This window comes from Fukomys damarensis, unplaced genomic scaffold (genome assembly GCF_012274545.1).
Source record: "Fukomys damarensis isolate Sample0158 unplaced genomic scaffold, DMR_v1.0_HiC HiC_scaffold_17, whole genome shotgun sequence".
In the NCBI taxonomy this organism is placed as follows: Eukaryota; Metazoa; Chordata; class Mammalia; order Rodentia; family Bathyergidae; genus Fukomys; species Fukomys damarensis.
Genome location: NW_022900929.1, coordinates 5710601 through 5738584, shown reverse-complemented (window position 1 = coordinate 5738584; position 27984 = coordinate 5710601). Strand labels below are relative to the sequence as shown.

The following is a 27984-nucleotide window of genomic DNA, read 5'->3' as shown; positions in this document are numbered from 1 at the left end:
AAAAAAAAAAAAAAAAAAAAAAAGTTAAGAATCTTTCCGTGCATCTTGAGTTTCTCACTTGGCAAGCACCCTCTCACACATACTACCCAGTGAAAGTGGGTAAGAAAGGCGGACAGGCTCTCCCAGTGCTGAGAGACCAACAGATCAGGCCTCCACAGTGGGATGCAGCAGAGCTCTGCACTCCAAGCCTAAATGCTCCCATTGCCAAGATAAGACCAGGACCACACTTTCCATACTCCTCCCCAAATGGCAACCCGAGACCTGATCTATTAACACAGTAGATGGCTAAAACCCTGCACACGTGGGCTGGGGGTGCAGCTCCAGGGTACAGCACTTGCCTAGCATGTGGAAAGCCCTGTTTATTTTTTTTTATTTAATTTACTGGTACATTCTAGGTAGACAGTACAGTTACATTCATTACTGAGATCTTGTACCTTTACATGCCAGGTCTTGGTTCTCATTTTTTCCCCTTGTCCCCACCCCCCCTTCAAACACTTTAATTCCAGTTTTACATTTTCTAATTTTTTTTTTATTTTCCCTTATTCCCCCTTCCCTATCCTTCTCACTGTCCCTACACCTTTGGTTCTTTTCTTCCTATTTACTAATTGTCCCATTAGGATCTTGAGTACTATTTTAGTTTTTCACACCAGAGAAACTATTCGGTATTTGCATATGTGTGCCGTATTTATTCCCCTTTAAGTATATCCTCAAAATGTACCCATTTAACTATGAATGAATCTACTTTCTCATTCTTTATGACTGAGTAGTATTCCATTTTATAGAAAAACCACATCTTCTTTATCCAGTTTCCAATTGATGGGCAGATGGGCAAAGCCCTGTGTTTAATCATCAGCATGAAAGGAAGAAAGGAAGGAAAAGAAGGGAAGGGGAGCGGGGGAGAAAGGAAGGAAAAAAAATCCTGCACTTTCAGTTTCCTAGAACCAGGCTGTCCCACAGGCACACCATAAGGCACTGGCTCAGGTTATACTCTCTATGGAGACCTAAACTTCCCAGCCACCTGACCATCACACTTCAACTGCTCTGGAGAATTCCTCAGTTGGGAGTCAGGAGCACACTGCCTTAAGGGCCTCAATAAGAGGAAGGCTTCCAGGCATAGCAGCACATGCCTGTAGTTCCAGCACCTGGGAGACTGAGGCAGGAAGATCACTGAGATCCCTGAGGCCAGCCTAGGCTACATAGTGAGTTCAAGGTCATCCTGAACAGGATAGCACTCTGTCTCAATCAAAAAAAAAAAAAAAAAAAGAAAGAAAGGAGGATGTCCAAGAAACCTAAGGTGTAACCAAGAATCCTACTATCTGAATACCACCCAGTCTCCTGGTGAGATTGCCTTATCCAAACGCATGCGCTCTCTACAAGCCCCAAAAGTGGTTCTCTGGACACAGTTCCTCCAATGAAAACAGAAGCAACAGCAACAACCACATCTGCTACACCAGCACAGGGGGCCTTGCCCAGCTCAGGGGGACAACAGGGTAAGCAGTCACCCTCGGGCAACAGCCTCTACCACTCCACCAAACACCAATTGGATCCACCTACTCAACTTGGGCCTCCTGCCAGAGAAGAGGGAGCTTCCAGGGGACACAAACCACAACTGGCCAGGACAAACCAAGGGAGTCTCCAAGGTGGGGAGCCTTGCAGACCCCAGCCAGAAGAAGCAAGATGAGGAGAATAGTGCCAAAAGGGGGCGAGGACAGGTCTGGGCGTCTCTAGGGTGAGGGGCCATGGAGAACCCAGCCCGGTAGGGCATGAGTGGAGACCGTGCCTAGAGGGGGCAAGAAGCCAGGAGTCTCCAGGGTAGATCTCAGCCAGGAGGAACGGCGTTCGGGACAGTGCACAGAGATAACAGGGACAGTGCCCAGAAGGAATGAGAACAAGTCAGAGGGTCTCCAGAGTAGGGACCACCCAGACCCAGGCCAGGAAGAGCAGGAATGGGAATCGTGCTACAGGGCACAAGGACAAGTCAGGGGCCCTGGTCAGGAGGACTAGGGATGGTGACCTTGCCTAAAAGGGGGCGGGGACAGGTCAGAGATCCCCAGGTTCGCGCAGACCCGTTCAGACAGCAAAGGCAGAAGGCGCGCCTCGAACTCCGGACTGTGCAAACGGATAGCGGGGTCCCAGGAGTGCGGAAACCAGCGAAAGGGGCGGCCCCTGGACTCCGCCCTCGGGACCCCGCTCCCAAGACCACGCTTCCCACCCCTAGCGGATCACCTCGCCGCCCGCTTGCAGTTGCCGCCGCTGCTCGGATCTCCCTCTTCTCCGCCCGCACCCACTTATCGCGAGAGTCGCGCCATCATCCTCGCGAGACCGAATGGAAGCCGTAAAGAACCGAATCCTTGCGCCGCTCGTTCTAATCTACGGTTTCAGCTTCCGTATCCCCGAGCAGACCACCCCAAGAAGCCCCCGCGGAAAGATCTCTGAACCAAAGATTGGACTACGGTATGGTCGGTAGGCCCCCACTGCTTTCCCGCGGGACGCACTTCTGCGACGGCCTCCGCCTGGTTCACTCCGTAGTGTGTAGAATAGCATCGCCCCACGGTGGCCTCCTAGGGACAAATTTCTCTGTACGTAACTCTTCTCAAAATTAACAGCGTTCGTTTGAATATAACCTTATAATTTGCGCCTGAAATACAAAGTATTTGTTTTACTAGAGCTCTCCACGCCCCCGGAGTGCAGGACCTGTGCCCGAGCTCCATCCAAAGTAGCAGAGATCAGATCGCCCCTGAGTTATGGAAACATTTTCCGTACTTGACCGTGGAGCCTTCCCCAGAAGTGATTTTTCTGTTATGAATTCTACCCTTCTCCATTACCCAGCCTTGGCTTAGAAGGTTCCATTCCCAAGGGACTACGGTGAATTTTTAGTTTTTTCCAGAAGACATGACTATCAAGTTTGTGTACCCCATAAATGAAATGGGAGCGTAATGCGCTGACTGACCTCCCTGACTGGGACCCAAAACAAGGAAGTAAAAATATCTGACCCACAGCTCACTTTAGGGAGCTAGTTATTTCCTAGGACACTGACTGACATCCCTGAGAGTGTTTCCCACAGGTTCTCAGTTTGGATTCATCCTTACAGGAAACAGACTCCTCCTGAGGGGTGAGGGTGCCTCCAGGAAATGGTCTTGAAGAAACCAATCAATTTAAAAAACAAACTTGAAAGCGTGGTAATCCTTTGACGCAATGCAATCTATATTCTTTGATAAATCTGAGTTCCTGGAAGAGTAAAAGAAAATAAATGAACACCACACATTGCTGCTTGCTTTGGCAATTATCTTTATGGTCTTAGAAGATGAAGCTATTAACAAGGCGCGCGCGCGCGCGCGCGCGCACGCACACACACACACACACACACACACACCCCTCATGCATATTCATACCAAATGTCTCCTCTAAAAGCTCCGGGAACTCTCGATGCTACAAAAATGAATGTATTTCTGGATTGTTCACCAGAAAGATGGCAATTAATCCCCAGATAGAAATTTCAGGTGTTCCTACTTTATGTTGTTTAGCCACAGTAACAACTGGAAACACATGCATTGTGTTCTAAAAGCAACAGAGAAACACCTGTTCCTCTGTAACATGCCAACAGTCTGTAACAGTAGTGGAAAACCTATGGCACTATGTGCCAGTGTGCTGTTTGTAAAATGTTCACTATTACTGGTCTCTAAACTGGGGAGCTCCATAAAGGCCTATGTGGGCAAGTCCATCACTACACCTTGTTCTGTTTTCATTCTCCCTTCCATCTGCCTCTTTACATCCTTCAATCTCCACCTGGTTTTCTCCCAATAACTTTCTCCTCAAAAATCATGATATGGAAGGCTGGTTTTTAAAATCATCTTTCATTCCCCTTAGATATATTTTGTCATGTCTTTTCCATTATGAAAAACAAAATGGCTCCCTGTGGTCCTGCTCATCTCTCAGATGAGCTCTAATCCCAGCCACTCCCAGAACACCCAGGCTCTACTTGTGGTTCAAGAGGATCTAGCACCCATGAGAGAGACAGGGAATGAGGACAAAAGACCCATAGAGTGGCAGGAAAATTCACTGCTTCACAGAGCCCTTCCTTCTGCAGTACTGGGTAGCCAGGAAGTAGACCTCTGATGACTCTTTCCTGCTGGCTTCAGGTTTTATAGTCCTCATGTTCTGGAATTCCTCAGTCAGTCTCTTCTGTAACAGATGGCTCTGACTTCCAGCCCAGGTTTTACAAAGCAGTGTTCCCCCAGGAAGCAGAATGTCTGGAGCCATGTCCAGAAGGGACAGACACATGCTGATGAGCCTGTCGTGATCAAGGTCCCGGATCCCTGTGGCATTGGGTGCCATGTCACTGAGAATTACATCTGCCTTCCCACAAGGGAGAAGTTCCATAATTCTCTGGAAAGTTCTAAGGTCAGTAACATCAGCAGGGCACAGAAAAGTTGCTCCTTCCAGAGGGTGGATGTGAAGAAGATCTACCCCAAGCACAAAGCCAACAGGAGAGCTGGGATCTATGAAAGAAACAGTGACTATATTTATTCTAAATCCTCTCACAAAATTGTACCACATAAACTCACGAAATGTCAGGACCCAGGAAGAGACTTAAAGTGCCACTATACACATTATGCATCACAGTACACCCACTCAAAGCCAGCCTTTCCCAGTGCCCTTAATCCCTATCCACTCCCTACACTGAGGAGAACCTCAGCTCTGATGGTGAGCTTTGGTTTTGATAAGTTCAGGGTATAGTCACATTTCCAGATTCAGTTTGTTTAATAAAATGGCTATTTGGAGTCCTTTTATTACATGCCTATAACCCCTGTAGTCCCTTTGGTAGGCTAGGAGGATTGCAAGTTCTAGCTCAGCCTTGACAACTTAGTGACTTAGGAAAACTCTGTCTCAAAATTAAAATTTTAAAAAGGATTGGGAATATAGCTCTTTGCAAGGCTTCTTGGTACTGAATACCTCACCCCAAAAAAGAGGCTGTTTAGGGAGGAGGAAGAATTTATTTCTAGAAAAAAAACTGGAATTTTGAATAGTACCTCACTTTTCACACGTGAAAATCCTCAATTTTCAGCCCAGAAAAGTAGGACACCTCCCATCTCATTTTATGTTGTTGACCTTTCTTACCTTTATTATACAAATGTATTGAATCTTAAGAGATTTCCACTGAAAGTAAAAGAATTTGGTTGCGTTTCTGTAACTCGGAAAGAAAGCTCAGGATACCCATTCGTTCTTGGGCTCTATCGCTTCTTCCAGAAAGTTAAACTAGGACATTTTCCTACTTCTGAAGAGCAATTAGGGGAATCAGAAGGCTTTCTAAATACAGGAGGCTCTCTAAATTGCTAAATTGCCCAGGCTAGGCTCAAACTTTCCTCATTCTCAGCCTCCCATGCGCCACTATATGGTCTCTTTCTTAATCAAGGGAACTGTATTATATAGAATATCTTATTCAAAACTAAAATATAAAATATAAAAGTTGAGGCTGACCCAGAGTGCAGAATCCAGTGTTCAGGCCAGGAAGCCTTTCCTAAGGCCTGAGAGGCAGCAGCCCCAACAGGCCCACTGTGAGACCCTAGGACTTCCAGAAAAGGACTGGGAAACTGCTGGAGTTGATTTTGCTATACTGTTGTGGAAAGATGCTGATATATGTATCATCAAGGAAAAAGGCAGCTCCATGATGGCCAAAATAGATGAAAATGTAAATATGTATGAAAAAACCAAACTGAAACGATGCACACCAACATATTAATGCTGTACCTAAGTGGTAGGATTTGATTTCTTTTCTTTGCTTTGAGACAGGATTTCACTCTTTAGTCCAGGCTGACCTCGAACTTACAGCAATCTTCCCACCTCAGCCTCCTGAGTACTGGGATTACAGGGTTGCACCACCATGCACAGTGAGATTTTTTCATTATGCCTTTCTACTTCATCTCTGTGCATGGATCAAACCCAGGACCCATTGCACACTTGGCAAGCTCCTACTACGGAGTCATAAGTCTAGTCCTTGTCTTTCATTTTGAAAAGGTCAGTGGGCCGTTTTTATCATTACTCCTAAAGCATCACCTAAGAAGTAGGCACTTCTGAGAGTGATTCAACTGTTGTGTACCCAAGAGAAAGCAGCTCGCTAGCATCCCCTGAGCCTTGTGGTGGTCAGAAGGTGCTGACAGTAGCATGGAGGCCCCACCTGCACCTGTGGCATTGACCCTTTGCACTGCCACCTGACTCCAAGCCCCTGGAGCTGCTCCACAGTCCAACACCCGGAGGCCGGGCCGGAGAATCCTGTGCTTCTCGTTCATCTCCAGGAGCTTGAAGGCACTCCGACAGCGGTAACATTCCATCTTCGCAGCCTTCACATAGGGGTCCTTTAAATGCCGCATCAGCCACAGGTGCTCGGGGCCTGTCCTTCCCTTGTAGCACTGCACAGCCGTGTGGAACCTCTCCCGCTGGAGGGAAGCACATAGCAGCTTCCAGTACCTAGTGGGAGAAAAAGAAACAAGCAGACTGGCATCACGTTGCTGAGGTCACAGTGTGAGGGTTCCCAGGCTCAACGCACTCATTTTCAGAGATGCAACACTGAGGCCCAAAGAGGAGGCAGTTTGACAACACTCTGCTGAACTATGTCCCTCTCAAAACTCAAGTTTCCCAGGAATATGGCTGTAGGTAGAGAAAAAGTCTTTAAGGGGATAATTAGGGTAAAATGCGGTCATTAGGGTGGACGTTGCCCTTCTAAAATTAAGGCACAGACACAGAAGGACGGCCACGTGACGACACGGGAGAAGACGGCATGCAGAAGCTGAGGAGAGAGGCCTCAGGAGGGACCTGCCCCGCCCATACCTTCATCTGCGCCTTCCACCCTCCACTATGTGAGAAAGAAATTACTGTATTTAAGCCGCCAGATCCACGGCGCTTGGGTAGGGCAGCCAGCTGACACTGCACAGGTTTCTGCTCTCAGCGAAGGGCTCTAACTCAAACATCACTGACACTCAACTCACTTATAATACTCAACCAAAACTTTCCAAGTACTGCTTAACAGTACTGAGAACATTAATGAAAGGAATAGTCCTTCCTCTGGCAGAAATAATTCTCACTGTGCTCTGAAAGACTACAAGCAAACCCCAAACGTCAGGGTTCTGCCTCAGCCCTCTCCACAGGCCCCGTGAGACCCGACGGGAGGCTGCGTAAGGGGCCCATGCCCTGCTTCACGTCCCGAACTGCGGGCTGGAATGGGCCAGAACCTCCTCTTCGTTATGAGGAAACTGGGGCACCCAACCCTTCCCGCCTTCCCGCAAGCAAGCAGCAAACTACTCACCCTGCCATGACCGCCCGTTCGCGACCTACGCGCTCCACCGGAAGTTCTCCATCACTTCCGGTCCAAGGCCCGCCCCCCCCGAGCCCGGGAAAATGCGTGCGGGTAAGGATGGCGCGCCGACAGTTGTGCTGAGGATTGCGGGGACACTAGGGAAGCTGGGGAGCGGGGAGACAGGATCTAGAGAGAGCAAGAGGTACTAGAAGAGACCCAGGGACGGGAGATGGGATGGGGGAAGACACGAGTAGCGAGCCAAGGCGTGGGGAGTGGAGGGGTACCACGGAAACGATAATAGGGTCAATGGGCAGGCTGATCTGGGCCAGAAGGTCTGATGGGTTGTGGGGTTAGGGGGATCACGGAGGGTGAAAAACTAGTGTCTGGGACCCAGGGCTAAGCATAGCCACTTGAAAGCCAGCATTTAAAACAAAAGCCGGGCATAGTGGCGCACGCCTCTAATCCCAGCACTCAGGAGGCTGAGGCAGGAGGATGGATCACTGTGAGCTCTAGACCAGCCTGGGCTACATAGTGAGTTCCAAGTCAGTCTCAACTACATAGTGAGACCCTGTCTCAAAAAACCAAAACAAAACAAAGCCAGCCATTTATCGAGCACCCATCGCCTGCGAGGCTGAGCTCTTCAGCATACTTCTATTAACAGCCTCTATTTACCAGGCCATGTAGTTAAAGAATAAGGTTGCCACCACCCAGACCCTGGCATCAGGGACTTTCTTAAGGAACTTTTGATTTACCCAGGGCTGTGGGCACATTAGACATTGGCATCCTGTACAGTCAGGATTAGTTATTGAGTCTGCTTTGTGACCTTGGATCAAACTCAGACTCTGTGAGCTTCAGTCTTCTCTAAAAATGGGAAAAGTAAATCTTCACTACTTTCAGTATTGAGTCTATTAAGGAGGATAACTTGAAAATACATTGGCCCCCTGTACCCTTGGGCTCAACTTCAATCTAGCCAGTGTATCAGAAATATTAAGAAAAATAATAATTTTATCTGTAATGATACATTTTTTCATCATTCCCTAAATGACACAGTATTACAACTATATAGCATGTGTTTATATTAGATATAAATCATCTAGAGATGATTTAAAGTACTCAAGAGGATGTGCATAGGTTATGTGCAAATACCTTGAGGAACTGGCCCCTATCTTGCTTGATCTGATGAAAGAATTCAGTCAAGACACATAGGCCCTGCTGAAAAATAGGTAGAGTTTATTGTGAAGTATATAGAAGGAATTACACCTTCAGGCAAGAAGGCAGGCAGTCCCAGGATGACATCTGCGCTGAGTGGGAGTTTGGACACATTTTTTGTGTACCTAAAAATTATTCTTGGGATCTAGGGAACTGGGGTAATTATGATACTGATCACCCTTCTACTTAGAAGTTACCTAAAAATTGGAAAATGTCTTCATACATTTCCTCAGAAATGTTAAAAAGATAAACTGTTAATTTAAACCAGGTCCCAGCCTGAGGCAGGAAGGTCTTTAAAGAACTTTCCCTTCCTGATACTGTGCCTGTAAACTTTAACAGCCAGGAATGCACTGTGCCTTGTTCTGGAGATAGATGGTTAAGTGGCCAGATATCAGAAGGAATGTGCACAATGTATAACCTTAAACTGACATTGTGCTCTGTGGGCTCCATTTAAGCCGGAGACCTAACAAAAGATTATAAATGCATTATATATACTGTAGCTTTTCTTTAATTTTTTGGTAATCTGTTTTGGACACCACTGCCCCCCCCTTCATCCCTCAGGCCTACTCATGTCTAACTATCTGCCTAATAGCATGAGCATCCTCAGATTTTGGTATCAGGGATTCCTGTAACCACACCCCTAGACATAGAAAAGCAGCTGTATGTAGTCAGTGCTTAATAAGGAGAAGTGGATACTGCTAGCAGCAACAGCATCAGTTACTTAGGGAGTCAGGGCTTTAGCCACAAGTAGGTCACTGTCAAGACAAATGGAAACCCAGCTGCATCCCACTTCCCCTGCCTGACAACCCCACCACAGGCCCCACCTCAGGTCCCTTTGCTTAGACACCATAACTTCCAGGAAGGATCCCTGGTTCAGAATCCTGCTCTGGACAGGTATGGTTCCCCAGGCCAGAACTTGGTCCTGGTCGATTCTGCTTTCTCCAGGGCCCTTTCTCCAGCAGGCCCTGGCAAAGGCTCCATGCCCGCACGCACGCACACACACACACACACGCACACGCACACGCGCACACACACACACACACACACACACACCCTCAATCTCTCTCTGGACCATGAACACCTGTGCTCCCAGAAAGGGCCAAACATAAAGAGCAGAGTGAAATAGACCCTGCTATCACAGGAATGTGGACATGCCCCTGTCTGGAACTGTGGAGGTCTATTACTGCAGAGAGTCAGAGATGGGCCCAGTAGGCTGGAAAGAGCGAGCCCCTATGAATGAAAAGGGCAAGGCCAATATGAGAAAATGAAAAATGGAAATAAAGTTTTTGTAAATAGGGAAGGGGGGTGGGGTTGAAGGGAGGGCAAGGGGAAGGGGAAAAAATGAGAACCAAGATCTGTCATGTAAAGGTACAAGATGCCAATGATGAATGTAACTACTGTATACCTAAAATGTACCAATAAACTCAATGAGAAAAAAAATAAAAGGACAAGGCCAAAGCCTGAAATGAAAACCACTGGATGCCGGGCGTGGTGGTGCACGCCTGTAATCCCAACACTCGGGAGACTAAGGCAGGAGGATCACTGTGAGTTCAAGACCAGCCTGGGCTACATAGTTCCAGGTCAGTCTCAACTACATAGTGAGACCCTGTCTTAAAAAAACCACTGGATAGGGCTCTCCATGGGGCCATCCTGCCCTGCTTGTGCATACAGGCTTGAGGTTCCTGGGATAGATAAAGGAACAACCATCAGCCTTGGGAAAATTGTGCTGTCCTTTATAGCCAAGAGCACCAACAAGTGGGAAGTGAAGTTGAGACCCTTCTGCTGCTGGACTGACCCTGACAAGCAAAAGGCGTGGCCCTGATACTGCTGGGTGCTGAGGGCAGCTCTGTCTGCCTCAGAAAATAATTGATTCAAGGGCATTTGCACCTGCTGCTAGCTGAGCCCGTCACAGACCTGGGTAATTAGCACCAGGATTCCTCTCACTGCCTCCCGGAGTGCATCTCCTTCACACCAGGTTGCACACATGTGGCACCCACAACTGCCCATGTTCCCCTCAGGCTAACCCAGCCCTTTTACTTGCTTGTAGAGTCCCAAGGAACCATGGGCACCTCCAGGCTCTACACCTTGGTGCTGGTGCTGCAGCCTCAGCATGTGCTGCTGGGCATGAAGAAGCGGGGCTTTGGAGCTGGCCGCTGGAATGGCTTTGGTGGCAAGGTGCAAGAAGGAGAGACCATTGAAGATGGGGCCAAGAGGTGAGGAAGAGGGGGTGTGTCTGGCCACAGAGCCCACCTAGCAGGCAGGATGGGTGTAGAGCTACATCAGAACTTTGCCTCCTGGAGCTGTGTAACCTGAAGCATGTACTTAACCATGAGCCTCTTTATTTACTTTTCTACAACACTGTGGATTGAACCCAGGGGCTTTGCACCGAGCTATAGCCCTAACCCTTTTTGACTTGTATTCATTTATGTTTTGAGATAGGATCTAAGTCACTAAAGTTGCCCAAGCTGGCCTTGACCTTGAACTCAGCTTCCCAGAGTGCCAGTATTACAGGTATGCTCCACCACACCTGGCTGAGCCTCTGTATCTTCATCTGCAAAAGGGGAATAACAACCTCAGCAGCCTACCTCTTAGGAGTGTTGTGAAGATAAATGAGAAACCACATGCAGAGGACTTGGACCTGCCTGGCCTGCAGTGCTGAACGTGTCAGCTGCTCCCATGTGGTGGTGGTTTTGTCCAGGATGTGTGTGGCACACCACTGTGCATTATGGCTTCAGTTGCACAGTGCTGGTTTCCTCGTGTAGTTACAGGGCTCATCAGCAATTTGGCTTCCTCATTTTTGGAGAGAATGGTCACCCTTATCTAAATCTTCTGTACACACAATCTCAGTTCCACATTCAGCTCCCCATGGGAAGGAGCTGAAGCCCAGAAAGGTTGAACAATTAGCCCAAGATCACACCGTCCTCCAGACATCAACCTCTTTGCCCTTCTCACTCCTCACAGGCTCTTCGGGACAAATGAGGTCGTCAGTGTAAGCATTGCCAAGTTCTGCACAAAAATAGGTCTTGTTATGGTTGTTCTGGTTGTGTCAACCTTAAAGCCATTTTCCCTGAAGGAGAACAAAAGCCCAGATACAGAGAGAGGTTCCTGGGGAGGAGGGAAGCTGCAACACTGCAGCCCAAAGGCTTTCCTTCCGTTTTTCTTTTAATTTCAACCCACAGTAAGAAATGTCTTATTCTCTGCTGGACCATGAATACTCAGGTACATGTGCAGATAAAATAATGACAACCTTACTACATGGAAGAGTCATCTCCCATTCTTTAATTGCTGGTTTATTTCACAGGGCATGACAGGGTCACAGCCCTCAGTGAAGAGTCCTGGCTGAGACCTCCCTGCCAAGCACACATTTGTGTCATTTTGGCAGGTTCCAGGCCTTACAGCTGGCCCTGTGCCAAGATGGTACAGCTTGAAGAGAGGCCCATCTGGTGAGTGGGCACCCACCCAGCCTGTAGTCGGCTGGGGTGTGTTCAGAAGCAAAAGGGACAGGGACAGGTGACCCAAGGCCTGGTTTGCCATCCACTGACTGACCATCTTCTGCCAGGGCCAGAATCAATCTGTGGAGCCCTCTGCTCTGTGTCAGACTCAGAGACAGGAAGGATCAGGCCATAGCCCCCACCTGTGTGGGGCTGACTAGCTCAGGAAAGGCAAGCAGGAGGGAGGGGTCTGGGTGTCCAGGACAGAGTGGTGGATGACTGGGCACAGGGAGACTCTCCAGGGTCCTGACGGGGTGTGGTCATCACAGCAGTACAGAGGCCTGAGTGCAGGGGCTGTGCAGAGAAGTGTGGAGGCAGCAGAGAGCAGAGGATGGATAGGGAAGTTGAGGGGCCTGAACCAGGTGATCAGTTCTAGCTGCCCATCTTGTCAGTGACAACCATAACTCCCAAGTCCCCCCCACCCACGCAGCCCTGAGGTGTTTGCTTATGAACTATCTCAGGATCTCAGAACTGTGCCCTCCTGCCCTCTGTAAATAATCATTCACTTCTGGATTGAAATAAACAAGAAACCATTAGTCCAGACCCTCATGGCTAAGCATGATGGTAGTTTTCTCTCTGACCAGGTAAGAAGTGGGGAAGGAGGCAGGTATGGTGCAGGAGGCCAGCCTTCTCGGATGGAACCTGTGTCCATCCTGGCCACGCTCCCTCCACTACCATTTTCAGACCACCCACTCACTTGGGCATGTGTGGCCGCCCTAACTGAGCTCTTGCTACAGCCTTCCTTCTGAGGCCCCCGCTCTACTGGCTGACAGGCTTATGCCACCCTGGGTCTCCACACACCCCTCCCCATGTCCCACCCCAGCATTTGCACACATTGATGTGAAACCCTCTAACAGGTTCCAGTACTCTTAAAATCCCCACTTGTCATACACTGAGCCTCTGTGGGCACCCTGTGGCCCACTCACTCTTCCCAGCTGCTCACCGGGCAAACCCCTTCTTGACTCTCACATCTAAGGTACCTCCGCTCGCTCTTCGTGAATCTCATCCTGCTTCTTTTCCCCAGCACTCCCATCCTTTCTAATCTTATTTAGGAATTCACACCTTTTCTTCCCACAAGCACTCACCTAGGCCAGAACTCCATTTTAGTCCAATTTTTCCTGTAGTGTAACACACATGTACAAAGCTGCACACTCCTCTGTGGGTTTTAAGATGTTCTCCTGTTTAATCAACACGAGCATCTAGTAACAGGACAAGTGGCCTTGGCCTAACTATGTGGCCTGGCATGCCAGGTATACAGTGTCATGCTGATGGAGACCCTGCTGGGTGTTATGTGTGCACATAGCCTCACTGTAAAAGATTCCAGCATGTGACTATCACATCTGTCCACTCGGCTGTGGGCATCTGGGCTATTGCCAGTTGATAGCTGGTGCGGGGCATGCAGCTGTGAGATCCAGCCTGTGTGTTGGCTGCACATCTGTGCACAACTTCCTGGTGGGTCCAAACCTAGGAGGGAAACCACAGCTGCAGTGGGCTGCCCAGTCGGCTCAAAGCAGCAGTGGTGCTGACTGGAGTTTCCCCCATGGGGTCTGAGGCCTAGTTCTCTTGAATCCAACAGCAAGTAGTGTTTTCTGCCTTTGTCCTCTTTGCCATGCTGGCAGACAAGGTAGCATTTCACTGTGGTTCGAACATGTTTGCCCTGATTAGAGTGGGGAAGCTGGACGTCTGCTTGATGTTTACGGCCCAGCACAGGCCTGCTTGTGGAGTGTCCAATCGTGCTTTCTGCCCCTTTTTAACCCAGCGCCTTTTCCGTACCCAGTTATGTCTACTATCCACTTTAGATATGTGGATACACTGCAAATATTTTCCTCCCAATGGCTTCCCTTTTACTCTTAATGTTTTAATAAATGGGTTTTCATTTTGATGTAATTTTTTTCCTTATGATTAACATTTTTGACTGAGGTGACCTGTATATCCCGAGCTTAAGAAGATGCTCTCTTAAGTGTCTCCTAAAAGAGAAATGTAGGTCTACAACCCATGTAAAATTAAGTTTCCACATGACAGGACAGCAGGGCCATGATGAGTTTGTTTTTGTAGATTCCTAGTTGCTACATCACTTGCTGAAGAACATGTTTCTCCTGTGCTCTGACACCTCTGTCATGGATGAGGTCCACCATGTGTGCTTCCTTTACACCATGCCTGGCTCCTGCAAAGGGCTGGCCTTCCACAGGTAGTAGATGGCCAGGCAATCGATGCAGAGACTGCACATCTGACCGGATGCCAGCGGCCATATGGAGTCCAGACTGGGGACGCAGCAGCCTCCTTTGTGTTGATCTCACTGCAGATGGCAGAATGGCTTAACTTCATAGTTGTATGGATGAGCCTTGTTTCCATGTCCTTACAGTGAAGGTCTTGAGGTCCTGAGGGGCTCGCATATACCTATGGGTTCCCCAGGACCTGCTCCCCCCAGCTTCTTTCCCTGCTTGGGCTCCCAGACACAAGGCAAGGCAGGTTTCCGTACTTCACAGACTTTCCTAAGGCAGGGATAGCCTTGCCCTTGGACTGATGTCAGAAATTCAGCACCCAGAGCCACAGTATGCTAGGCCCTATGGACTGTGTGGTGCCACTTGGGCTCCTAGGGGCGTGGTCAGCCCTAAGGAACTTCTCTCTGGGCATCCGGAGATGCCAGACCAGAGTGCAGTGTAGGATGCAGTTAGGATAAGAAAACCCTATGCCAAGAGACCACCATACCCCTGCCTTTATGGGGTGAGAAGGAATGCGGGACAACAAAGCACAGGAATTCCCTGCTCTTGAGGGATGAGGGCCACTGCAACCACACATCCCGAGACTGGGGATCCCAGACTTCTGGAGATGAACTGGCCTCCTATGTGAACAGAGCTGTTCTTCCAGAGGCCCCAGAGCCCGGCATACTCTCCCTGGGAATCTGGTATGGAAGTGCCCTGTCCCTGCACTGCTGGGCCTAGCCCATCTGGAGGTTCTCAAAGGGCAACACCACAACAGCAGAATGGGTCTGAGTGCTGGTCTGCTCCCAGCAGTTGGGGGAAGCCATTGGGTACACATGGGTGTTCCGCCTCCACCTAGGGGACAGGCAGGCACTGGGAGACCTAGACTTCATGGGACAAGTGCATCAGGCCTCAGGTTTGGGTTTTTAATTTACAGCGTGAATTTTATTTTCTAGCTAGCAACATTCCAGCAACTAGATCCCATTTGAGAGGACAGCCAATGCCAAGTCCCAGGGCTTTCTATCCCCGCCTCCTGCACCACGGAGGGTGCTTTCTGCTCTGTATTTGTGCTTAATTTATTGCTCATCCTGTTCTCCATCTGCCATGTGCATCACAGATACAGCCAGAAACTAGCAAAATGTAACAGGGTCGTCTTCATCTGTCTAATTACCCCAGCCTGTGAAATGGAGCTTTAGCTCCCTCACCAAGATTATTGATATATACACTGCCACATATGTGGGGAGGATTAACCAAAATCAGTCAAAATATTGCATCAGTAGGGGATGATGTTTAAAGCAAGATCTGCCAGCCTGCTGCCAGGGAGGCGGGGGAGGCCCTGCTGAGTAGTACATTTAATTGGGAAGCCGCTGCACACCCAGCCCACATGAAAGATTTTTTTTTTTTGGTACTGGGGATCAAACTCAGGTCCTGGCACTTACAGGCAGGAGCAGTACCACTGAGCTAAATCTGTGGCCCAAGACATTTTTTAGATCACATCCAACTTTAATTAACCATCTCAGTGTACTGATTTTGGGGCTGTGTATCTGATACCACTGCAGACCGCAAGCAGAAAACCATTTAACCGACTATGTATTGTTTTACATATAAACAAAATAGCATCCTACTTAATATAGGCAGAAAGAAATTGGGTTTTGTTCATAGAGTAACTCAAGAGATCAAAGCTGAGAAAGATTTCCATATTTACATCTAAAAATGGTCAGGCTTGTTACTTTATTAAAAATTAATCTAGGGCAGTGGAGAAGCAAGGCATCTTGCAGCAGAAGACGCACAAGTCTGCACAGTCCTGAGTACACAGGTGGTTCCCACAGAGCATGGACACCACGTGCACCCAGGTATGGAAGTGGCCGTATACAGTGTGGTGTGCAAACCTTAAATGCTCAGCATGGTGCTTTTCATGATGACCAGAAGTTGAATGTTTAATTCTACAAGTTTCAAACATTCAGAGCCAGACATGGTAGTGCATGCCTGTAATTCTAACTTGAGAGGCTGAAGCAGGAGGATCACTGTTGAGCTCAAGGCCAGCTTTAGCTAGGTAGTAAGACCCTATCTCAGAAAACAGATTTAGCAGTTTAGCAATGGGCCAGCGGGGGTGTTCCACACACCTCTCTCACTAAGTGAAAAATTCTTAATTTTCATTAGGAGATGTGCAAAGACAAAAGACCCAAAGGAAAATTACTGGAATGACACCAGGAGTTCTCTGTTGGTGATGCCTTCCTGGGTGTTTTGTTTCCTGAACTGCCTACAATGTGGTGCTTGTAATTACAATGTAATTTTTTTTTTTTTTTTTATTGAGTTTATTGGTACATTTAGGGATACAGTACAGTTACATTCATTGTTGGGATCATGTACCTTTACATGGCAAGTCTTGATTCTCATTTTTTTCCCCTTACCTCTGCCCTCCCTTCACCCCCTCCTCCCCTCCCCATCTACAAACACTTTATTTTCATCTTTTCATTCTCTCACATTTTTTTCTTTTCCCTTTTTGTTCTTCCCCTACGTATCACACCTTCCCTACACCTTTAGCTCCTTTCCTCCCATTTCTAAATGTCAGTAATCTTATTAGAATCTTATGCATTGTTGCAGAATATTCACACCAGGGAAACTATTTGGTATTTACACATGTGGGACTTATTTATTTCACTTAGGAGTATATCTTCAATATGTATCCATTTTCCTATGAATGAATCTATTCTCTCGCTCTTTATGGCTGAGTAATATTCCATTTTATAGAAAAACCACATCTTCTTTATCCAGTTTCCAACGGATGGGCAAATAGGTTGTTTCCAAGATTTAGCTATTACAAACTGTGCCGCTATAAACATGGGTGCACATACTTCTCTGTGATATGATTCTTTTAGTTCTCTTAAATTAGCAGCAGCATGAGATACTTAGGCAGGGCAAGCTGGTTCTGTTCGCAGTAAATGGGAGGGCTTGCTCCAGGGTAAAAGGATCCCTTACAACTCCATGAGCCACTGGTGTCCCAAGAAGAGGAAGCGGGGTGTGGAGGGAGATGCCCAAAATGTGTCCTGCAGATCACTGTTCAGAAGAGTTGGTTCAATGGCAGAAACAAGTCAAAACCAAGCCCTTCTTCAGGGAGGGACCCTGGAGACCTGAGGTTTGTTCCCACGTTGTCACAGTCAGGGCAGTGAGCCTGAAGGACATTGGGTGCAGATCTTGGGGCTCCAGAGCAAGTGTGGGGATTCCAGCATTCAGTTTGAGGGAGGCTCTGAGTGTCCACCACAGCAAAGAGCAGGGGCCAAGTCAAGGAATAGGAGTCAGCTCCTGCCATGCCCTTACTTGTAAGACTGCAGACAAGGGGTTGGACTCAGCATCCTGGGCATATCACCAGATACAGGGGCATGCACCAGACCTGTGGTCCCCATACACAGCTCCTCACCATTTAGCCCCTCCTCAGAGCCTCCAAGCCAAGATTTTTTTTAAAAAGGGGTCAGGCTCTCGGCATGTTGCCAAGGCTAGCCAGGCTAGTCTTGAACTCAAGTGATCTTCCTCCCTCTGCCTCTGAGTAGCTGGGGTTACAGGTACGGCACAAATGGACTTTTTAAAGTTCAAATTAACTGCAAGTTGGGCCAGCTTGGGACCTGCAAACGCCTCTGGGTGGTGTTATCTTCCTGGAATCTTTGCAGCCCATACATCCTACTTTTGGGGTCCCAGGGCCTTGTGGGTGCAGGCACTGTGCTTAGCTGAGACCTCCTCCCATCCCTCTGCCTGCAGAGAGCTTCAGGAGGAAAGTGGCCTGACAGTGGACACACTGCAGAAGGTGGGCCACATCACATTCGAGTTTGTTGGTGTCCCTGAGCTGATGGACGTGCACATCTTTCGTACCGACAGTGTGCAGGGGACACCCGAGGAGAGCGATGGTGAGTCCTCTGCTCACTGCCATGGTGGTGGTGGTGGGGGGGTGTCTCGCCTGGCCCATCTCACGTGGAAGTACTAGGCAAAGGCTGAGCCTCACAACTGAGGCCACAGGGCACACCATTTTCCTGCTCTGGGAAGAACAATAGTCAGGAAAACTGAGTATGCAGTAGATCCAGGTGCCCACACAGGATGCTCAGTGTCACCTCATAGAGGCCAGTTGCATCTGTGGCAAGCACTAGCCAGCTACCTTTATGCCTCTTGTACAGAAATGCGCCCTCAATGGTTCCAGCTGGACCAGGTCCCCTTTGGTAACATGTGGCCCGATGACAGCTACTGGTTCCCACTCCTGCTTCAGAAAAAGAAGTTCCAAGGATATTTTAAGTTCCAGGACCAGGACACCATCTTGGACTACTCACTGCATGAGGTGGACGACATCTAGCATGAATTAGTGGTCCCAGCTGGGCTCAGGACATCACATTCAGGGCTGTGTCCTCTCTTTTGGAAAATGCACAGAAAGGAAAATAAAGATCTTCACTTTTTTAATGGTCTTCGCCAGGCACTGCCACAACATACCCAGCTCCCCCCACAGGAAGCCACCATCTGTGCTGGGCAGAGATGGGGCGGGTGGGATGAGGACCAGGTATCTGCCTCATGCTGTAGGCCAGAAAACATGTTGTCCTCTCACCATTACCCTGTGAAAGGGGACACTGAATCATGGTCAAGGGCTCGGTGTCAAACCCCAAGTTTAAAAGTGTTGCAAGCTTGTCCCATTCCCTGCCCCACAAGGAGGGGCTGTTTCTTCTCCATAGGGGCCACCACCAGGAAGAAGGGGAAGAGCAAAACACCCATTGTACAAAGAACCTACAGCTTGACCCAACTTTCAGACATGTTTAACAACTTCACAGGAGTTTATGGATAAAACTACAGAACGCAGGTCTTGTGTAAACAGTTCCAGTTTATTGGGTGTGGCAGTACCTGATTCCTGCAGCCATGGAAAGTGCTTCTTACATAACACCTGGCTCAAGCCAAAGCAAGAAAAGGCCTTGAACACCAGGAGCAGTGCTGATTTCAGCTCATGGTCCCATGCAGGCCCACAGCAATCCTTTCCTGCCTGGCCACAGGCCCAGCCCCACTCCTCCACTCTGGCGGGCCTGACAAATGTGCCCTGTACTTCCCACTGGCAGTCACCTCCCTCTGGCCATGTGGCCACCAACTGAGACCCCAGCTGTACTCCCCTCAGCCTTCCTCACCAGGAATGCAAGCCTGTGCACACCAGGCCTCATCTCCTGTGAGGATGGTGCCCAGCACCCTTCCTTCGGGCCAAGCATGGCCATAGTAGAGTACAGAGACTCAGGCAGCAGGACAGCAGAAAGGGGGTCAGGACTCCTGATCCCCTGCCACCATGAGACCTTCACTTTGGAGCCAGAAGTAGATCAAAACTGAGCAGACACTGCCAGGCCGAGCCTGGGGTGCTGTTCTAGCAGTTCCAGCAGGTCCCTTCCTAAAGCACCTAGGGGTAAGAGGGCAGGCAGCAAATAAGGAAGCTTCCATCCACATCCACTCCTGGGACACAGGCACTGCAGGCCGTGCAGGCTAACCTCCCCGTCTTCCTACCTAGTCTCACTGCTGCAAGAGGCCATCAGCTAAGCAATCTCAAGTCACTTGCTCACTCAGGTTCCCTGCCAGTTCTTTAAAGGATAAAGTTCGTTTGGGCCAGGCATGGTGGCATACACGTGTAATCCAGCTATTCAGGAGGTTGAGGCAGGAGGATCAAAAGTTTGAGGCCAATCTGAGCAATTTAGCAGACATTTTCTCGAAATTTTCAAAGATTGGCTAGGGGGAGGGGTAAATCAGTGGTAAAGTACTTGCTTAGCACATTCAGCCCGGGATTTACTTCCTGGTACCACCCCCCACACACACACACAGTTCCTGTTGAAGGCATGCTAGGAGTGTCTCTTCTCAGCCTGTGTGGAGAATGTGGCCTCCCCAGCCTGGAGACGCTCACCCCTGACCCCAGGGCCTCATCTCAGCAGGAGGTCACAGGCATGAGCCACCCCGAACCACAGGGGACAGTCTGCCCAATGGCCAGCACTGTGTCAGAAGTCACAGGTAGTCTGTCCATCCACACAGCAGGGGGCACTGAGTCCCCACAGCCACCACATCCTCCTGGTGGGTCCCACACAGCTATCTGCCAGAACAAGGTGGCTCTAATTCACCCTATGGCCTGTCAGTGTGAGGGCCACTGCCCATGGGGTTCTAAGCCAGCTGGGCCTCCCTCTACCCGGGAAGGGAAATGGGCAGCAGGCAGGAATCATGCGAGGGAAGAAACTTCAGAAATGCTGCATGCCACTTCTCACCAGTCTGTCCCTGGCCAATGAGAACAGGGCTCAATGACACCCAGGGGCCCTCCTGTGTGTCCATTACAGGAAGGATGAGAGCAGCCATCACCCAGACCTGACCCACAGAGCAGGAAGCTGGCTTCCCTCAACCTGATGTGCCCTCCCCTGGTCAAGTAGGCAGGAGGGCCTGCAGCCTCCAAAAAAGGAAAAGGGTTTCAAAAGCTCAGTCCAAGTGATGCTGCCTCCAAAGCCCAGCCAGCAGTCTCCTGCCCCTGCACCCCACCTGTCCACTGGCTCAGTGTCCCACGGCCTGGCCTCAATCGGACCACCCAAAGATTAATAAAGGAATAGCAGCTTGCAGCCTCAGACAGGCAGGAGGAGCCTCCACGCCATCACTTCAGAGATCTCAGTGCACTTGCTCTTGACTCAAGATGTGGCACCCTCAGGATCACGGATGTGTGCAGAGGGTAGCTCGGGACACCTGACCTGGAGGGCAGCCCCAGCCTAGGCTCTGTAGGCTCTCACTGGAGCATGTTCCCTGAACACTTGCACTATACCAGCAACATTCTAAATCAGCTGGCCTTCCTGCCTCACCTGTTCTAATGCACAAAGCAATGACCCAACCACCTATGTATGGGGCCCAAATCCACAATCCAACCTTTCCCCATCAGAAACTGGCCATCTCCTCACCTGATGGCTGCCGGCCACAGGATAGTCCTGCCCACCCATTCCCCTGCTCAGCTGACCAGGTGAGCCCTCTGGACTGTTCTGGTACCTGGGGGGCCCCTAGTATACCCCAGGCATGACTTGCAGTGTGGGAATGACCCTTGCCCCCCTACCCTACTCTGGCCACCAAGAGAAAACCATCCCAGAGAACCCCAACTTCTCCACCAGGCCTACAGACCACAGGGCTGATCAGGAGTGCAGCCTCCCACCCAGAAGCAGGGTGGAGAGAGCTGGCTATGCCCCTGCAGACCTGGGCAGCATGAGCTCCTCTGCTTCAGCTCCTCCGGGCACCACGGGGCAGTGGCCACCATCTGAAGGGAATTAGCCAGGGACACACCATTTGAAAAGAGGCTTTAGTGAGTCACAGGGAGCTCCACTGTGGCCTCAGGCACTAGTGGGGACACAGGCTGTCCTCTGCAGGGGACCGTGGTGGAGTCAGCACACTGTGGGGTCCAGCAAAGAGACAGCTGAGCTTCGGCTTCAGGTCATTCCACACCTTGCTCATCTGCAGGAGAGAAAGGCACAACCTCGCCCACCTGGAACATGGCGGCTCCATGTCTGGAGACCAGCAGAGGGCCTACAGTCAGTCAACCCCCCTCATTCCCCCATATCCACATAACTCCTAGAAGTGAGGGCACATCAGCCCGCCCTGCTTCCTCAGTGGGGGTCATCCAGAGGTCACAGGTGGCTCATCCCCAGTCCCACATGCAGGACAAAAGGGCCACCATCCAATCCATGTGGAACTTTAAGAAATGTGACTGCCAGCACCGAAAGAGGCTGAGGCAAGAGGATCACGTTTGAGTCCCACCTGGGCAAATTAGAGACCCTGTCTCAAAATTTTAAAAAATCTTAAAAGCAACTAGGAATGAAGCTAAGTGGTAGAACACCCCTGGGTTCAGAGAAAGGAAAAGCGGGTGGGGTGTCTCTCATAGCACTGTGTCCCACAGCTTTGCAACTGGCCTTCCGCCTGGCCCAGGAGGTCAAACCTGAAGGCTATGTCCACCAACTGAACAAAACGGGATCCTGACATCGGACCTAATGACCCACTGGGCACTTTCACATCTAGACACAGTGGGCATCAGGGAAGCCTAGCCATAAGCTGAGGATAGAAGAGCAGCATGTGGTCCTGGCCTGCACTAGTGAGGTCCAGCCACTGGTAACATCCAATCCACACTAGGAGGCAGGACTAGCAAGTCATTGGCAGTAAAGAGACTGCTCACAGCTCAGGACACAACAATATGCCTGGCTGGAATGCAGCCCTGCCATCGCTGGTCACAGTCACCAGCCACCCAGACAACTAGGCCTGAAACCAGTCACCCAAGATGTCACCTCACCTTCCTGACCTTTCTACACTGCCTCCATGGTGATTAAGGTGGAGTGTCAACTTGACTAGCTCTGGGATCTGCCCCAGGACTGGTGGAGCACAATTCCGGGTGAGTCTGTGTGGGTCACAGAGGTGTGGCCTTGGAGGTCTCAGCCTGGTCTGGTCCCTGGCCCCTTCCTCTCTGATGCAGGTCCCCTGATCTGACTCCTGGCCTCCATGAACTAAGCAGCTTTCCTCTGCCACATCCTTCTGCCAGGTTCCATGCACAGAAACCATAAGCAAATTAAACCTCTCCTCCTTTAAATTGAAGATGTCAGGTATTTTGTCCAGGGACAGGAAAGCTCATACAGCTTTCTCCAGACCCATGCTACTGCCTCCATTTGGGCCCGCATTTCCCAAACTGTGCCCTGAAGGCACCCTCACATCCCAGCAAACCTACAGGGTACCATGGAGTATTTTATTAGGGATAGGAACACCGCTTATAAGATTATATGAAGGCTGTGATATGTGGACCCCATTAATCAACAGAATGCAAAAATTTCCTTTGGCCTGGGGGTACTGTGAAAAATACCAAACACTATGAGTACCTCCAGCAGCACGGGAACCTCTGTCTTGGACTGAGGTGACTTCTCACTCGAACGATGACCCTCCTGTCCCCCTAGCCATCGGGCATCCTATTGACAGCACAAATCCTGAGCCCTTTCCCCACTGATTCTGACTGTGCAGGTCAAAGGCAGCCTCTGAAACTCAATTCCACATCTGGGCCAGACACCCAGGCAGTTCTCCTCTCTATGGCAGGGCTAGTCTGGCTGCTGGTCAGTCCTGATTACTCCTGGTTGGTTTGGTAACCTCCATCTGTCACCCCACCCCAACCACTGCAGTGACCTCCCTGAGTTTCAGGTCTGAGTTCATGTGACTTATCCCTGATCCTCCCCTAGGCTCTGGACAAGCCTTGGCCAAGGCATTAGAGGCCACTGCCCACTCACTGGCCTATTTCTCTGTGTATCGTAGGTAACAGGAACATTAGAATCAGCTTGTGCCCAGCACCAATCCCAGATGGCCCAGCCAACCTCAGGAAACTGGAAGGGCCATGCTTTCCACCATTTTCCATAGGGAAACTGAGCTGCAGAGGTCAGGAGAAATTGCAGCAGTCATGCAGAAGGGACTTGAAAGCTCAATAACTCTGAGCCTGGGCTCTTTCCCTAGTTCCAGGGGCTGAAGGTGCCCACGCACAGATGTGTCTCTTTAGGAGGGGACTGTGCTCCCAGTGCCAGCAGAAGGCACCACTGATCACTTGGAAAGGAAGGCAGCCAGGCCAGGGAAGATCAGAAAGTGGGAGCTATACCTGGGCCAGAAAAGATGAACAAAATGAAGGGAAAATGGGTTTTCGGCAGTACAGGATGTTGAATCCAGCACACTGGCAATGAGGTACATCCCTCGCTCTTTTTTTTTTATTTATTTTGAGAGAGGGTCTTGCCAAGTTGCCCAAGTTAGGCTCGAACTTTGCAATCCGCCTGCCTCAGCCTCCCAGAGGCCTAGGATTACAGGTGTGTACCACCATGTCTGTCAATCATTTTTTAAGTTTTGCTTCAGCCCTGGCCAGACACACAAGTATTCTAGGCTGTTCGGAGAGACACATGTTACTGCTGAGAAGAGTGAATGAAGCATCAAAGATGGACCCTGGAGTTATCAGCTCTAGATCACTCTTGCCCAGAGGGTCCCTCAGGACAGTTCATAACACCACTTCTCTAAGACTGGAGGATGCTGACCACAGGTTCCAGAAAAATATCCAGTTGATCACACTCCTATCTGTTAAACCTGACTCCCAGCATCCCTCCTCTCAACCATATGCCTTCCCTCTGACTTCTCCATTCCTTCTGGAAGGAAAGAAACTATTTCTTCTGGTCTCTTTCTGCTCCTCCTCCCACCAAGAACCACAAGAACAACTTCAGAATTAATTATCATTTTGGCCATATGAGACCAAGAGATCCAAACAAGAATTGTGTTTTAAGCTTCATGCAGGCCCCAGTTCTGCTCACTGATGTAAATAACTTCCCCAGGTCTCTGGCATCAGAGGTGCAGGCCTGGGGAAGGGTGGCTGTCAAGAGGAAGGCACTGGTGTGGGCAGGGGCAGGGCAGGCCTCACCTCCTTGTGCCCCTGGATCTGAGAGTTTACGAAGGCCCCAAGGATGTGGGAGGTGAGGGGAAGGTACACGTGGACCAGCTGTGTCTCCTGATGCAAGCAGTACAGGGAGAAGTAGTTGCGAAGCTCCATGGTCTGGATCACGTTCTCTTGCTGTAAGGAAAAGAGCCCCCTGTGCACCTGGGCCAGCAGATGCCAGCAAGAGGAGCCCCGAGGCCCACATATACCACCTGCCTGAGCCCAGGCTCAGCCAGCCCTCTGTAGGCAGCTGCCACGACCACTCCAGTAGAGTCTGTGTGACAATGCCGGTCACCTGGCAGAAACCAGACCAGAGGTATCGTCCCCACAGGGTTAAGCCTCCTGGAGGTCCTTGGCACACACCGCATGCAAAGTCAGCCGTGAAGAGAATAGCTGGCCTCTCTGCCTGCAGTTTGGGGACATTGGGTTCATTTGTAATTCTGTTCTATTTTGTCTTTATTACTATTTGTTCATTATCTGTAGAATTGTATTCTGGGCCCAGGAAAGGTCAGGAACAATTAGATGTTCCTAGAGATGGGGAGGTATTGAGGCACAAGAGGACGGGCGGCCAAAGTGCTGACCCTGAGCCCCGGACTGTGAAGTCCTGAAGGTGATCCTGAAGGTGACATGCTAAAGCCAGTCCTTTGTTTTACAAACTTCCCCTTCTGACTGCGTATAGGTGTGGTCTTACCTTGACTTAATGGTCTTAGCTTTTGTGATGGTATATAGGTGTGGTCTTAACTTGACCTTGTGGTCTTAGTTTTTACAGTACTATTGTCTATCTTTCTCATGCCTGCCTGTGCCTGAAATCACTCTTGAGGTGTGCCCTTGAAACTAGTATATAAACACCTAGAGTTAGAAATAAAATTGCAGCAGCATTGGCAAACTTCACCTCGGTGTTGAGTGCTTTTGTCTGACTGTCATCGCCGAACCCTAACCCTAACCTTTCAGAGAACCTGTATCTCCTCGTGAAATCCCGTGTTAGCTGCCCTACGGTCGGTAGCAGGCAGCCACTACAGCAAAGCTCCAGGGAACCAAGAGCCAGGGCTACAGCACCGTGAACAAGAAGGAAGCATGTCCCTGGGGCAGCTGGGGGCGTTGACACTGCACAGACACATCCCGCCCACCCCTACCTCCACAATGCGGGACTCGAGCTGCTCCACAGACTCAGGCTCGCAGTTCTGGACAGTGGCAGTCATCATCTGCCTCTTCATCAGCCCATACTTGTGCAGGGCCCGCTGGTGCTTGTGTAACACGCCCTTCTCATGCCGCTCACACAGGTCCTGCAGGGAGCAACATGCACTTGCCACTGCACCTATCCAGAGGGACCCAGCACCAAGGCACAGTCTGGAGCCCTTCCCACTGCACCAACTTTAGGATTTCCCACCTTCCACAGGAGGAAACACCAAGCTTCACCAGAGGAGAGGGAGGAGTCAGGGACACAGCAGTAATAAGCTTCTGGACAACCGGCTGTCCACACTACACTCATCCTCACTCAGGAAACAACCAAGGAGCAGAGTGGTTCAGGGCCAGGCCCTGATCAGACCCAGGGACACATGCTAGTTCCAAATGTGTGGGGACTCATAGCACAGAATACCCTAGGCCCCAAAGCAAAATACTATATACAATAAACCCAGGTTAGAAGGAGAGTGGAGTACAGAGCCCAGGATAGTGCCAGACTTCAGACTACAAACACTACCCGGTTCCAGAGAGCAGGTATCTGGTCAGCAGAAGACAGGGCAGCCCTGAAAGGAAGACTCACTGGCATCAAAGGGTGGGACCCTAAACAACCACATCAGAAACCTCAGGGGAATCAGCATTAGCCTCTAGAAACCATCTGCTACCATGCCAGAAGTAGCAGAGTGGTATGCCTTCTAGAATGTTCTCCATTAGGCACCGAAGACAGCTCTCCTTGAGTGCCGCACTAGGAAGGAGTTGCTCAGTGGCAAGGAGTCCCTGGCTCCAAAAACTGCCTATCAGAATTCATCTTGGGCTGGGGATTTAGCTCAGTTGTTCCACCGCCTGCTTCATAAGTACAAGGTCCTGAGTTTGATCCCCAGTACCACACACACACACAAAAATCATCTTGTCACAGATTCCCTGCTCAGAAGGCTTCCCCTGCCCTGAACTGAGGGTGACCTCCTGCAAACTCCACCTGCTCCTGGATGAATTCCCTTCCTGCTGGGCCAGGCACCCTAGATTCTGAAGGAGAACCCTGATGTTCAACCCCCACCCCCGAAAACACACACAAGGCTTCCATGCCCAGGTCAAGCACCTCCCTCTCCCAGCAAGAGGGAAGCTGCAGGGGTGCAGGCAAGCTGTGGGGAGACATCAGCAGGCCATGAAAGACCTGTCCTCCTGCACGGCCCTGCCCCTCTACTCCTCAGAGTCCTCAGAGTCACACCCTTAAAGTGTCACAAGGTCACTCTCAAAAGCTCTGACCCTGCACACAGAGCAGCCCAGACTCACTTTATAGGCCTGAAGCAAATCCAGGAAAAGGTTCAGCTTCTCCACCACATCATTCTCTTCCTGTTTGCCCTAGGAAACAAGGGTGAGGTATTCAACACAGACCCACACAGGACTTGGGACGCTGGGGCCCCTGCTGTGTAAAGCCTGGTGGTCTTGTCTTCCCAGAGCCACCACCTCATGCTTTCTGCATGACAGCTCTTGCCCAAGACCAGGCAGACCCTTTCAAACCCAGCAGTTCTGCTGGGGACAGGGCGGCACATCCCCTGCTCTTGCTGCCCCCATACTGTCATGTCTTCCTTCAGCTTTCTATGACCTGTGTCTCACCCCATACTCACACACCTGTGCAGTGTCGCTGGAGGCTGTGGCTGTGTCCAAAGAGGCACAGCCAAGAGAGTTGGTGCTTTAATGAAGGGACAGAATGCAGGTCTGGGCGGGGCATGAGGGGAGAGAGACACAGCTGCAAAAAGGATGTGCCACCAGAGAGGTATGAAGGAGTTAAGTGGGCAGAGATGGTTTGGCGCTGTGACGGAAAAGGGGGACGAGAAAGGGTCATATGTAGATGGCCAGAGCAAGGGAGGAAGGAGGCAGACTCAGGGTCCTTGTCACTCTGGCTCAAGCAGCAAATCGAGGGCAGCCAAAACACAGGTGCCAATGAGCCTGCAGCACCTGAGCCCTCATGCTAACGAAGGAAAGGGCTGGGATTTAGCTCAGTGGTTCTGCCACCTGCCTTGCAAGCACAAGGTCCCAAGCTCGATCTCCGGTACCCCAAAAATAAACTAATGAGGAAAAACCCAGCTCTGGGACTTGCCCTCAGCATCCTGGGGATACAAGTGACCACCACTGCCACATGGAGACTGTCCTGGCCTCCCAGTGCAC

General features: G+C 50.1%; 4 protein-coding genes across 11 annotated transcripts in view; 1 reads left to right on the top strand and 3 right to left on the bottom strand.

Moving 5' to 3' along the window:
* The window catches only part of Mad1l1 (mitotic arrest deficient 1 like 1), a 322214-nt gene extending 319497 nt beyond the window's left edge, over positions 1-2717 (bottom strand). The window contains exon 1 of one of the 5 annotated variants that reach the window (XM_010612080.3): positions 2496-2717. The gene's annotated coding sequence lies outside the window, so the exon portion shown is untranslated. The other 4 variants (XM_010612079.1, XM_010612081.3, XM_010612082.1 and 1 more) reach the window with 4 other exon arrangements.
* A 555-nt stretch (positions 2718-3272) lies between these two features.
* Positions 3273-7389, bottom strand: Mrm2 (mitochondrial rRNA methyltransferase 2). The gene is made up of 3 exons (XM_010612076.2): positions 7301-7389; positions 6176-6465; positions 3273-4499 (listed from the first exon to the last, which is right to left on the bottom strand). Exons 1-3 carry the CDS (start codon positions 7306-7308, stop codon positions 4057-4059), a joined length of 741 nt encoding a protein of 246 aa, XP_010610378.1. The 5' UTR covers positions 7309-7389; the 3' UTR covers positions 3273-4056.
* Positions 7334-18641, top strand: Nudt1 (nudix hydrolase 1). 2 transcript variants are annotated; one of them, XM_010612077.3, is made up of 4 exons: positions 7334-7402; positions 10548-10713; positions 17946-18091; positions 18356-18639. In XM_010612077.3, the coding sequence occupies exons 1-4, from the start codon at positions 7393-7395 to the stop codon at positions 18526-18528; spliced, it is 495 nt and encodes a 164-aa protein (XP_010610379.1). In that variant the 5' UTR covers positions 7334-7392; the 3' UTR covers positions 18529-18639. The 2 variants fall into 2 exon arrangements, with proteins under 2 accessions (XP_010610379.1, XP_010610380.1); XM_010612078.3 differs by lacking the exon at positions 7334-7402 and adding an exon at positions 7415-7493 and having other exon boundaries at positions 18356-18641.
* Positions 18642-19026: 385 nt separating this feature from the next.
* Positions 19027-27984, bottom strand: part of Snx8 (sorting nexin 8) — a 71270-nt gene continuing 62312 nt past the window's right edge. For all 3 annotated transcript variants that reach the window (XM_010612073.3, XM_010612074.3, XM_010612072.2), the window contains 4 exons: positions 27109-27177; positions 25773-25922; positions 24625-24774; positions 19027-21659 (listed from right to left, as the gene is read on the bottom strand). In XM_010612073.3, coding sequence (XP_010610375.1) covers positions 21546-21659; positions 24625-24774; positions 25773-25922; positions 27109-27177 — 483 coding nt within the window. In that variant the 3' untranslated portion in view covers positions 19027-21545. The remainder of the gene's footprint in view (positions 21660-24624; positions 24775-25772; positions 25923-27108; positions 27178-27984) is intronic.